This window comes from Rhineura floridana, chromosome 6 (assembly GCF_030035675.1).
Source record: "Rhineura floridana isolate rRhiFlo1 chromosome 6, rRhiFlo1.hap2, whole genome shotgun sequence".
In the NCBI taxonomy this organism is placed as follows: domain Eukaryota; kingdom Metazoa; phylum Chordata; class Lepidosauria; order Squamata; family Rhineuridae; genus Rhineura; species Rhineura floridana.
Window position 1 is genome coordinate 49,076,280 of NC_084485.1, and position 13,457 is coordinate 49,089,736.

The 13,457-nt window shown below is 41.5% G+C and overlaps 1 protein-coding gene across 3 annotated transcripts in view; it reads left to right on the forward strand.

Moving 5' to 3' along the window:
* The window catches only part of RBM39 (RNA binding motif protein 39), a 47,011-nt gene extending 33,910 nt beyond the window's left edge, over positions 1 to 13,101 (forward strand). For all 3 annotated transcript variants that reach the window (XM_061631740.1, XM_061631739.1, XM_061631742.1), the window contains 2 exons: positions 10,989 to 11,067; positions 12,130 to 13,101. In XM_061631740.1, the coding sequence (XP_061487724.1) occupies positions 10,989 to 11,067; positions 12,130 to 12,230 (180 nt within the window). In that variant the 3' untranslated portion in view covers positions 12,231 to 13,101. The remainder of the gene's footprint in view (positions 1 to 10,988; positions 11,068 to 12,129) is intronic.
* The last annotated feature ends 356 nt before the right edge of the window (positions 13,102 to 13,457 follow it).

Consider the following 13,457-nt stretch of genomic DNA (forward strand, 5'->3'; position numbering starts at 1 on the left):
ACTTTCTAAGATCACTGTTTGACTGTCTCTCCAAGGTTTATCTATCACTTTTATGTTTCTGCTTAACACTACTTGTTGTTTCTCAGGCAACCAAACTCTGTAATATGAATTCTGAAATCCCAAAATGCGTCCTGCCTGCTCTCTTGACTGTTTTGCTACATGTACCCAGCATTTTGCCCCAAAACGTTCTATGTGTTTCACCCTGGGTTTTCTTCCAGTCAGTTTCTCATAGGGAGACATGCCTATTGTTCTGTGCATTAGGCGATTCTGAATATAAACAGTGTACACAATACATTCACCCCAATAAGAGTTATTCAAATCAGCATCTGCAAGCATTGCTCTCATTGAATCCTGCAATGACCGGTTCCTCCTCTCTGCCGTTCCGTTGGAGGATGGGCTGAAGGGAGCAGTTAGACTTTGAATTATCCCCTTCTTTTCCAAATATGTTTGAAATGAATTACTGGTAAATTCACCACCTCTATCTGATCTGATATTTTTGATAACAACCCCATGTTGTGTTTCTGTTCTCTGTATGAATGCCTTTAATTTCTCTTCTGCATCACTTTTCTTTTTCAATAAGAACACGTGTAAATCTGGAAAAATCATCCACAATCACTAAATAAAACCTTGCTCCACCTTTTGAGCACTGAAAAGGTCCAGCTAAATCCACATGTATGAGCTGATAGGGTTCTGTAGTCGTGCTTTCACAGCTCTTATTTACTGGATTCACAGTCATTTTTGTTTTATAACATACCTCACACTCATCCACATGCTCACAGTGTTTCAATGTCAAATCTTGACTATATTTTGGGGTGTTTTGTATCTTTTGGAAATGGGTGTGTGCCAGTTTTCTGTGCCATTCATGGATACAATTATCATGTTTCTCTTTATTTACTGCTATCCAAGCACACATGTGTTTATCAAGCTTGCACTCAACCATAAACATTTTGTTCTGTAATTTCCCTTGCATGCATATTTCACCATCTTTTCTTACAAAACATCTATCCCCTTCAAATGTAACTTTACAACCTATTTGAGCCAATTTTCTCACTGATAGAATGTTATATTTTAAATCAGAAATCAATAATACGGACTTCCGGGAAGGGTGACTTAGCCTGTGCCTGCTTTTGAGACGGGCTCCTGCCTCAAAAGAAGCTTATTCAGATATATCAGTCAGATTTTTTTTTTTTTTGACTGATTAAACTTCTCCCGGGTAGGGAGAAACGAAGAGATTAACCTCAAAGCCTATTTTTGTTGGGACGACCAGATCTCATTAATTTATGGGACGAGGTCCAGCCGACGAAGGTGGGACGGATTTTCAACAACAAGCTCTATCTGATAAAGCGAACGTTCATCTTATCTTCTAAGAGAGAACGCACTAACAGGCAAGCACCCTTCTTTCTATATTTTTCTTTTACTTGACTTAAATTGTTGCTGTTTAAAAGAGATTTGCCAGATTGATCGGTTTTTGACATCTCACTGGGGAGCCATAACTTCTCTCTGCTACTCACTAATTAATAGCTTATCTCTGTTTTTGTTGCAAAAAGCTGTCCTGGATTTGCATTCTAAAGATATACACAGAAGAGGGATTTCTATTCCAGATTTTTATTTTGAAGAATATTATATTGTCTGAGACTACTCTCTTTTTGGTCTATTTTATTTTGACGAATCTGTTTCCTGACGACCGCCATTAATTGTTTCGATCCTGGGAACTGCATTTTGTTTACTTAAGCATGGAGAGATAAGGCTGTTTGCTCTGTTTATACTGTGATGTCACCAAGTTTGGAGTATTAACCCAATTGTTGCTGAAATAAGAAGTGGTTTTCCTATATTTTTCTTTTAAAATGGCAATTAAGAAAGTGGCTGAGAATCTGGAAATAACTATGTTTCAGAAAATAATGGATGAGATTGAGATAACGAAACAAAACCTGCGACAGGGTTGTAAGGAGCTGAAAATTGAATTGAGTAAAATGACGCAGGAGATTAAAGATATAGGGGTCCCTGTGAGAGAGGTGACCCTGGAAGGGGTCCCTGTGAGAGAGGAGACCCCGGAGATTGGAACAAACGTGGAACAGGAAAAAGATTTGGAGTCTATGGACTTTAGAAATAAAATCTATTGTTTGGAGACACAGGAGATTAAAGACATAGGGGTCCTTGTGAGAGAGGAGACCCTGGAGACTGGAACAGGGGTCCCTGTGAGAGAGGAGACCCTGGAGACTGGAACAGGGGTCCCTGTGAGAGAGGAGACCCCGGAGATTGGAACAAACGTGGAACAGGAAAAAGATTTGGAGTCTATGGACTTTAGAAATAAAATCTATTGTTTGGAACTCAATGTTATCTCTGAAGAAATTAATGAAGATTCTAGAGATAAAGTTATCAATGGCATGGATAATCTTCTGGACTGGAATGATGTGATGGAGCCCAATATAGAGAAAATCTATGGAATTAACTGCAGCCATGTGACAATGGAAAAACTTTCAAGAGATGACCCAGTGTATTTTGAAAAAAAGAACAGAGATATGATTTTACAGCAGTATTTCAGCAACCTATTCAGAATGGATGGCAAGAAAATATTTGGGATAGAGGTAATTCCCATCAGACTCTTACTATATGACTATGGCTTTGACAGCAAGATTATTATGGAATACTGATAATGGAAGATTGGATACTGAAATTACTGGACTTAACAAGACTACTGAAGATGGAAGATGGAAAATGGAACTAATAGGGATAATAGAACAATGGCTACTGAAATTACTGAACCTAACAGATTCTGATGTGATGGATTAATTGAAATGTTTATTTTGACTATGGTTATGACAATAAGATTATCATAATTAGTAATGAGATGGATTAATCGATATGCTTATCTGGAAAAAAAAATTGATAGATATATTTCTTAAAGAATTGAAACCTCTCTTTGACTTTTTGTGGAAAGAATAAAGTAATGTTTATGAGATTTGATGATTAAGTAAGATAACTACTGGAGGAAAGTGATTTTATAATATGACTTAAGAGACAGGATTGTTATATATTATAGACTTATAACTGATTTGATCTTTGACAAATGGGAAGTCAATATTTTACTCTTTATTTTTTATTTTTGTTTTTTTTTTTCTTTTTTTTTTGTTTAACTATTTTTGATTTTGTTTTTTGTCTTTGAATGTTTTATGATTTCGTCTTGTATGTTTTATGAAAATCTGAATAAAAATTATTGAAAAAAAAAAAAAAAGAAATCAATAATACATCTGTTAAAATTCCCAAATTACCCATCTTCAGCGTTCCTCTCGCAGTCGCGTTCTGAGTCGATCCGTCAGCCAGATAAAGCTTCTCCTGCGTCGGCTTTGAAGTGAAAAATAAACTAGAGTCTGTGATTAGGCAATTAGACGCTCCACTGTCAAGAAGCCATTTAGAGTTAATGAGTTTATTGCTCTCCTTAGAAACAAAGTTCACGCTTGCCCTCTGACTTTCAAAGTTTCTGTAATTCCTCTTCTTTAAACAATGTCTCTGTATATGCCCACGTGATCCACAAAAATAACATGTTTTAGTCTCTTCCCTGCTTCTTTGATTTTGATGTTGTACAGACATAGTCTCAGTCTCTTTTAATTCTATTTTCTTATTCTCTTGTCTCCTATACCACTCTTGTTGAAGTTTCTGTTCCACAAAGTCCAAAGTTAGATTCCCGTCAGGTTGACTTTCCAGACCAGAGACCAGCACGTCCCATTTTTGATCAAATGAAGATAACAGGAGATAAACCATCTGCAAGTCATTATGATGAACGCCTCGATCTTGGAGCTCTGCATTTAATCTACGAAATTCAGCCAAATGCTCTTCCATAGTCACATCATCTGTAAAATGCATCTGATATAGCTTCCGTGCTAAACACAGCCTGCTTCCCGCAGTTTGCTGTACATGCGCGGCTCTTAACTTTTCCCACATCTGATTAGCTGTCGGCTCATTACTCACCAGCAACAGTTGTGAATCTGATAGCCCCAGAGTAATAAAAGCCTTCGCTTTCTCGTCTTTCTTCAGCCACGCTGCTGAAAGAGCTGCCGGAGGGGGGTTTTCCACGACATCATTCAAATCCTCTTTAATCAGAACTGCTCTCATTCTCCACTTCCAGCTGGAGTAATTTACAGCATTCAGTCTCTCCATCGGCATCCCGGATAATAGATTTACAGCCATTTTGCCCACTCTTACTTGCCTCTTACTTGCGCTTTGTTTCTCTCTGCAACAACGCCACTTCACCGGCTCTCGAACCCGCTACCACGCCTGATAATCTGGGCCCATAACCCCTGTTGGCGAGTGCGTGTGTAGGTCAGACGTGGTTTGAATCCAAAAGCCGTTTAGAACAGGAATAAGACAGGCCAGGCAAGTTTCATGTAAGAGTCTTTACTAGGCAAAGACATTAGACACATCTCTCTCCATTGACATTTCTTCCCCCACTCTGAGTTCCTGCCAGTTCCCACCTTATCACACTCTCAGCCAGCCACACTGACCTTGATTGTCTGGAACTCTGTTCTCACAGCTTAACCCTTCTGCTTCAGGTTTCTCTCTCTCTGCTAAAAACCTTGTCTGTGAGTCTCACAACCTGCGTCACTGACCAACATGCACACCTCCTGAAACTTAGATGCCGAACTGTCCTAAAAGAACATGTATGTAGCTTGGGAGTGCTTCTTGACTTGGTGCTGCTTTCAAATGTGCAGATGGCTAGGTGCGTCTTTATTTAGCTTTGACTGGGATGCCAGATGGATCATACCACAGATAGCTGTAAAATCATGCTCTTTGTGGATCTGCCCTTGAAAAGCATTTGGAAATTTCAATTAGTACAAAATGATATCATCAGGCTTTTGTCTCAGGTTAGCCATTCAGAATGGGTTACATATATTTTGTTTGATTTATTGTACAATGTACTTTCATGCAGGCTGCCTTGAATTATACAGCCCCAAGAGTGGCTGTATACTATAGCCAGCGTGGTTTTTTCACATTCCGCAATGTTAAATTGAAACTACCCCCCATGCCATTCTGATGCTTCCTATAAGCTCATTTCAAAACAAAAGCTTACAAAACTTGTAGTCCTGAACTCAGAAACGCTTGCTTAACAACCCTCTCAATTTTCATGGCGATACATAAAACAGTCAGAGAGAATCGAGAGTTCAACGTATAAAGAGAGAGAGAGAAGACCCAGACCCCTTTTGGACTTTTTTCTGTCAGAAGTTCTCATAATCTGTTGAAATTCATTAAAAATCAGCCATGTTCACAGAGTACCTGTAATCTTAATACGGACCCTGCCCCATACTCTGACCTTCATCTTCTGCACTTTAAAAGTTTTAAAAATGTCTGGCTGATTTTTAATTAATTTAAGAAATTTTGGCTGGAACCCTATGATAACGTGGGGCATGCTCAGTAAGAACCAACTGTCAGTGTTCTAAAAGCCTCACAGCTGCTGGGCTTGCCTAATCAGGGAGCCACACCCACACCACACTTTGATTTCATTTGAGACAGTCATGGCTTCCCTCAGAGAATCCTGGGAAGTGTAGTTTGTGAAGGGTGCTAAAAGGAGACTCCTATTCCACTGAGAGAGCTCCAGTGGCCAGACTGGTTTAACAGTCAGCCACTCTGATTGAAGGTCTGTGAGGTGAACAGGACGTCTCCTAACAACTCTCAGCACCCTTCACTAACTACACTTCCCAGGATTCTTTGAGAGAAGCCATGACTGTCCAAAGTGAAATAAAGGCCTGGTGTGGATGTGGCCAGGGACAGCTTTGGTTTAAATTTGGGTGGGAGGCTACATGTGCCTGCTGTAGAATAAAAAGGTGAGGGAAATGCTGAAAAGCAATGATACTGTTCACAGTGTTTTCCTTTTGGAAAGGAAAGTTTTGCCCAGTGCCCACCCACCCAATCTCCTCCCCTCCCCGCCCCTCCCCCAGGTCAGTGTTGGTCTATGACCTGGGAGACCAGAGTTCGAATCCCCACACAGCCATGAAGCTCCCTGGGTGACCTTGGGCCAGTCACTGCCTCTCAAAAAGGAGGGCAATGGTAAAACCACCTCTGAATACCATTTACCATGAAAACCCTATTCAAATGGTCGCCATAAGTTCGGTCGATTTGAAGGCAGTCCATTTCCATTTTCATTCCTGGGCAAGATCTTGGAGCGAGTGGTTGCCGGCCAGCTCCAGGCACTGTTGGATGAAACCGATTATCTAGACCCATTTCAGTCGGGTTTCAGGCCTGGTTTCGGCACCGAGACAGCCTTGGTCGCCCTGTATGATGATCTATGTCGGGAGAGGGACAGAGGGAGTGTAACTCTGTTGATTCTCCTTGATCTCTCAGCGGCTTTTGATACCATCGACCATGGTATCCTTCTGGAGAGGCTCACGGAGTTGGGAGTTGGTGGTACTGCTTGGCAGTGGTTCCGCTCCTACTGGGCGGGTCATCTCCAGAAGGTAGTGCTTGGGGAACATTGCTCGACACCGTGGGTTCTCCAATGTGGAGTCCCGCAGGGGTTGGTTCTGTCTCCCATGCTTTTCAACATCTACATGAAGCCGTTGGGTGCAGTCATCAGGAGTTTTGGAGTGCGTTGTCATCAGTATCCTGATGACACGCAACTCTACTTCATCTGAGCAGTGGGGCTTTAAATCAGTGGTACATGCTCTGGTAACCTCGCGTTTGGATTACTGCAATGCGCTCTACATAGGGCTGCCTCTGAAGACAGTTCGGAAGCTACAGCTTGTGCAAAACGCGGCTGCCAGATTGATAACGAGGACCAAGCGGTCCGAACACATAATACCTCTTCTGGCCCGCTTGCACTGGCTTCCAATTTGCGTCCGAGCCAGATTCAAAGTGCTGGTTTTGACCTATAAAGCCTTATACGGCGCGAGACCACAGTACCTGTTGGAACGCCTCTCCCAATATGAACCTGCCCGTACGCTGCGCTCTACATCGAAGGCCCTCCTCCGAGCTCCAACCCACAGAGAAGCTCGGAGGGTGGTAACAAGAACTAGGGCTTTCTCAGTGGTGGCCCCCGAACTGTGGAACAGTTTCCCCAGTGAGGTGCGCTTGGCGCCGACACTGCTGTCTTTTCAGCGCCAGGTTAAAACCTTCCTCTTTTCCAGAGCTTTTAATCTAACTTAATTCAGTTTTAAAGTGTGTTGTAATTGTTTTTAGATCTTTCATTCTCTGTACTTTTGCTGTATGACATTATTGATTTTATTGTATATATTTGTATTGCTTGTTGTTCACCGCCCAGAGAGCTATGCTAGTGGGGCGGTATAAAAATTTAATAAATAAATAAAATAAAAATAAACATGATTGCACAGAAATAAATCCCATTGAATTCAAAAAGTATGCAAATGATCAAACTAGAGTTGCCAGGCCCAGCCTCCAAGAGGTCTTCTGTATCAATAACCATGCAAATGATCGATCCATTCTCAGCAAGCTTGCACAGGATCCTATTTTCCTTAGGTAGTCCGACATCACGTGGGATATAGCGCCATCTAGCGTCCGAAGGCAAGAATGGATCGAAGTCAAGACCTGGGGCATCGAGCCCCTCCCACTCCAGTTCATTCTTGCCTTCCTTCGTTTGAGGCGTTTGGATCTTCTACTGTAGCTAAGTTTGAGTGTGTGGGACTGTCAAAATTCTTCTTGTTTCTTCTGTCCCTCACTCTTTTTCTATTGTCTGGGACCTTATTTTGGGGGGGGGGGATTTTTATTTTTACCTCACTTTGTTTCCCCCTTTTGGTCCTTTTGCTGAGGAATCCGGCGGCTGCTGTTTTCCCTTTGGCTCCCAGAGACGAGCCTTCCTTGAGAGCCGCAACTGCGGCTCTCTTTTCAGCCAGTGTTTTAGTATTTTTTCCTCTTTGACGGAATCCAGCGGCTGCTGTTTTCCTTTTTGGCTCCCGTCTCCAAGAGACGAGCCTTCCCTGAGAGCTGCGGCTGCGGCTCTCTTTTGGGCCAGTGTTTTAGTATTTTTTCCTTTTCGACGTCTCCCCACCGTAGGTGACGTCTAATTTTATTGGGCTCCCCTCTCTTTTGGGATGAGCCCTGAGAGCTGTGGCTGCAGCTCTCTCGTCAGCCCTTCCCCTGCCTTGCTGACGCCTCCTCCAGGCGGCGGCTGTCTTTTCTCGCTTTTTACCTTGCCGGGAGCCACGGCTGCGGCTCCTTTCATATCTGCTTTTTCGGCGGCGGCTGCTTGGGGCTGCGGCGAAAGGCTGCTGCCTTTTTTGCCTGATTTTTGCCTAGAGCTTTCACTCGTTTTGTTGGGAGCCGCGGCTGCAGCTCCTTTAACTTCTGCTTTTTTGGCGGGGGCTGCTATTGGGCTGAAGTGATAGGTGGCGGCCTCCCTCAGCAAGGGGCGGTTGGAGCTCGCCTTTGCGGCTCCTCTGCTAGCCTGTTTCTGCCTTGAGGCTCTTCAGGTGGCCGTGGGAGAAACCCCCCCCCCAAGACTTTTTCACATTTAAAGAGCGTCATCGTTTATACTCTGCGCTTGGAGCTCACCCTTGCTCCTTCTCCCCTGTCTGTCTGCCTGACTACTGCCGCGGCCGTTACAGGCCTTCTAAAGCACCAGGAACCCTTGCCTGCCCGCCATTGTGCCTTCTTCCCGGCTGCCATTTTGATTGAAATTCCCGCCCTTTTTCGCGGGCGCCATTTTGACCGCCCATTTTTCCTGCCCTTTCTGTTCTCCTTCACTTGTTTGTACAATTATTTAGTCAGGCTATCCAAGTGCCTGTAGGACTTATTTTTACAACAAGTGCCTCTGCACAGTAACTGCATATTCGGACTGCACCTTGAAATTATCTGCGCCGCAGCTGTATATTGGAACTGTACGCCACACCGCACCCCCCACCTCTGTGCATGTGTTGGTGTTATATATACCGTGTGGTGGTGAAAGTCCCTTGCCACACCACACACCCCACCTCTGTGCGTGTGTTTGTATAGCATTGCTGGGCGCTCAGAATGGCGGATCAACACTCAGATGCACATTCAGCAGCGGCTAAGAGACCCTACAAGTCCTCACATCATAAGTCTGCAAATCAAAAACTGCCCAGGCTGCACTCCAAGGCTGTGGCTAAAACTAAACACCTGTCTCGCCACAGTGCCACCAAAAACACACGTTACATTTCTGTGCCACATTCTCAAGCTGCTAACCAAGAGCACTTGACAGCACTCTTTCACTCTCCAGCTGGGTCATCTGCGGATGACTTCGAGGGTTTTCCTGACCAGCCTGGGGTCTGCCACTCACAATCTAGCCTGCTGCTCCAGCCCAGTGAGCCCACTGTTGCTGTTCCTCCGCAAGCACAACCGCCTGCTGGTCCGCTATCAGGGCAACTACCTGCCTCTGTACCAGGACTGCAGTTGTCTCCTGAATTCCTGATGCAGTTGAAAGATATACTAAGCCTCTTCTCAGATCAGTCAAGAGTCGAGACAGCTCCATTGACTCAGCACAGCGAACAGCACCCTTCCTGTGCCCCAGGCCCATGTGGCTGTTCTGATGTACCGCTCCCCTCGCCCAACCCATTTGACGTTGCTAGAGGCAGGATTGGAGATGACAGCCCTGGGTTGGTCTTTCACAGTCCAATCCACTTCCTGTGTAGTTTGGAAGAATTTGGTAACGTGCTGTGCTGATCTTGTTTTAGCAGGGAGGAAGCAACATTATTAAGACAGGTGATATAGTTCAGATGGTCACTTTAAATATGTCTGATTTACTTTGCAATTTTAGTGAAGTTTCCTATAGGAAATTATTTTCTTTTGTTTGTATTTCTGTGAATATGTGAAGTACAGCAACACTTTGCAAAATTTACACTAAAAAACTCCAAACGTAATTGTGGAATAATGGCACTGACTTCTGCAGAATAGTCTCCAGTGGACCTCAGGAGTGTCCCACTTTGCACAAGATAAAACAGTGGGAGGTGAAATATATTGTAGCAAAATTCTAGGTGTGCTCTATATTTTTAATATACTGTGCTTAAATGAAGTGGTTTAAACATAGCAGGCTGAAAACATGCATCCTCTTTTTTCCAACAGCTAGAGTCATTGCTGAAGTAGCAACATACTGTAACCAGTCTGATTTTACATCAAACTGCAGTTTCAGATTCAACTGTTAATGCACCCAAAATAGAAATAGAACATAACCAACAATTTGAAATACAAAAGGCTGTCTTCACCATCATATGACATTGACCAATAAAAAGGCATTGAAATTAATAAAAATAAATTTGACACAGATTTCAAGGATGAATAATGAGGGAAATAAAATTTTCTAGTTTAGATTCTCTGTAGAAACATTAGTAACGCAGTAAGATTGTGACGAGGTGCGCCTGGCGCCAACACTGTTGTCTTCCCAGCGCCAGGTCAAGACTTTCCTCTTCTCCCAGGCATTTTAGCATGTGTTTGAAATTGTTTTAAATGATGTGTTTTTAAATTTGTATATTTGTTTTCATGTTTTTAGTTACTGTAAACCGCCCAGAGAGCTTTAGCTATGGGGCAGTATATAAGTACAATAAATAAGTAATAACACCAACAAACATACAAAAATATAATTCTCCGTCTTTGGAGATGGCAAGTATTGCCACCACTCACCATATGCTCAGAGGCACATGTTACCAAATTCTTCCAAGCTACACAGGAAGTGGATTGGACTGTGAAAGACCAACCCAAATGGTGTTTGCATTTTGACAATTTGTAGGGCAGTACAATATCTCAGAGAGGAGGTCAGGTCTCCTGCTCCCCTGGTGCATTCACAATAGCTGCCCAATTTCCCTGCTTTTTAAAGTTTGATAGAAATAGCTGTGGGCTATAGGTACATTCTTAAACCACAAGGTTTTTTGCCTATTAGTGAATTAACGCTGTGGTTATTAAATAAACTATAGAGTTTGCAATATTTATTCATTTTTAACTTGTAGCTTTGTTCTGACAACTTGCAGCTAGCACTGTTGAAATGCAAATGAAAGGTTCTGTTATAAATGTGACAAACATCTTTTGTATTTCAGGGCAATGTATATGTCAAATGCCCTTCAATAGCTGCAGCAATTGCAGCTGTCAATGCATTACATGGAAGGTGGTTTGCAGGTATGTAAATACTACTATTATTATTACTACTACTACTACTAATAATAATTGTTAATAATAATAATAAAAATAAATAATAATAATAGGTATAGATGAAGTGTTGGGACTTCTGAGAAGTAAGTAGTGAGAGGGGCTTGTATCCTAGAATGATATCCATAGATTTATGTAATCGCGAGGATTTGTGGGGGAGGGTAACAAATTACAGGCTTCTATTGAGGCTCACAGCATCTGTACCATATTTATTACTTATGAAGAAAGTTAGCAAGTCTAGTACAGCAAATGGGCCACCACACATTCACATCTAATTTATGCTATAATGTGTATGCTGATTTGAGCTGCAGGAATAATTTCTAATTCTTAATTGTGTAGATTGATATTCAACTCTGATGGGATTAACATTTTTGGTGAGATGATTATTTGTGTAGCACCCCTTGGGCATTTTCTAGGAGAGAATTAAGCTCTCCCATCTGTTTTTGAATTTGACACCCCTGGCCTAAGATAATTTTTCAACAGTTTTATTAAGAGGAAGTAGAACAACAATTCTATTTAAGCGAAAATGAAGCCTTTGATGCCCCATTCTTCTTTACCAGACAGATCTTTGTGTCTTACAAAAAAGGTCCAAACCGCTTACAGGGATGTGGTAAATGGATTGGTATGAGGGGGCCTTTTAAGTGGCTGCACCCAGATAGTGGAATAATCTTAATTCATGAGATTTTGTTGTTACTTACTGTAACCATCTCAATAGTTTTTCTCTGACTGGTTAAAAAGTTTTTGTTTTGGCAAGCATTTTTCTGGTTGGGCAGATATTTTTATATGATGCACTGTTATTTTAGTTTGCTTTTTTATTATGTTTTTTTCTTTTATGGGATTATTTTGCTTGTTGAAAGCCTATCTGAGCAATGCAGATACATTGTAAGGGTGGGGTATGTTTTCTAAAATAATCCTTGGAGGCTTTGAAAAGGACTTCATAGGCATTGCACTTTCCTTTGTCGTATTGTTCACTCATGTTTAAAAAATAAACAAGCAAGAATTTTAAGCTTTTTTCTCTCCCGTTTGTCATAGGTAAAATGATCACAGCAGCATATGTACCTCTTCCAACATACCACAACCTTTTCCCCGATTCTATGACTGCAACCCAGCTTTTGGTTCCTACTCGGCGATGAAGATGGATTTAGTCAGTTTTGTACATAGCTATTTTTGAAGGAAGACTTGAGTAACCTTTTTATTTAGATGAAAACAAAAGGAAAGGGTGTAAAGTCCTTTTGTGTACATTTCCTGTTACTTTTAAACAAAAAATAGAGTAAGCAGGAATGCTGTGTGTTCATTCTCTTGATTAGCATTCCCACTGTATACAAAGCTGACTACTTGTTCTGCCTTGTAATTCTTGTACATTTAGAACATTTGGCTAAAGTGATCTGTAGGAACAGATGTAGCTCATAGAAAAGATTTTTCTGTAAAAGGTGGACAGGACATGATTTTTAATGTTTCACAAGCCTTTTCTTTTAATGCAGGTATTACATTTTACATTCACTTAAATGTAGATGTTCTGCTAAAGGTTAATATCAGATTTAACTGGATATATTTAGTGTGTTTTGTATGGATTGAAAATTCAAGAGGCTACTGAGTGATTTTTTTTGCCAGCTGATCTGGTCACTTGACCAGCTGGCAAAATTGGGAAGATTAGAGAATTTTATTTCTAGATGGAAACTTTTTATTGTCTCTGTAAAAGTTTCTTGTAAATAAGGTGTAAGGTGTGTTTAGAATTCCAAACAAAGCTATCTCTGCATTTCCAGATTAAAGTTCCATTGATTGCAGGGAATATACCTAGTTTGAAAGTTGAAGTAGGAAATGCAGGAATATATTTTGTCTGGTTGCATATAATCTCTGCTCTTTTTTAAGCTCTGTGAGCTCTGAAATATATTTTTGGGTTACTTCAATGTGTTTGACAAAACAGCTTGATATTTCTATCAACAAATGACTTTCATATTGCAACAATCTTTGTAAGAACCACTCAATAAAATTATCTTAAAGGCCTCCAGAAGTGTTATTTTTGAGAACTCAAATTAGCTGCAACCAGAAAAATGCAAATTGTGAACAGCTTGGTTCAAATACTAGAAAAACCATCTTTTGTCCCTTACTGTAGGTAGAGTCGTCAATTTTGCCCAGAATCTTCCAGTGTGGTTGTATACACAGAACCGGTGGGGGTCCTTAAATATGTGAGAAATAGTTCATGAAATTAACTCAATATATTTCAGCTACAAAAATCCATGTTTTGCACCAGTTCTCTGTTCTCATTATTTCAGAGTGATGCTTTGTGTGCTTGGAAGAAGCATGGTATCCCAAACAGCTGGGCTCATTTTGATTAACTTTCCTAGCAACCATTAGAGCTT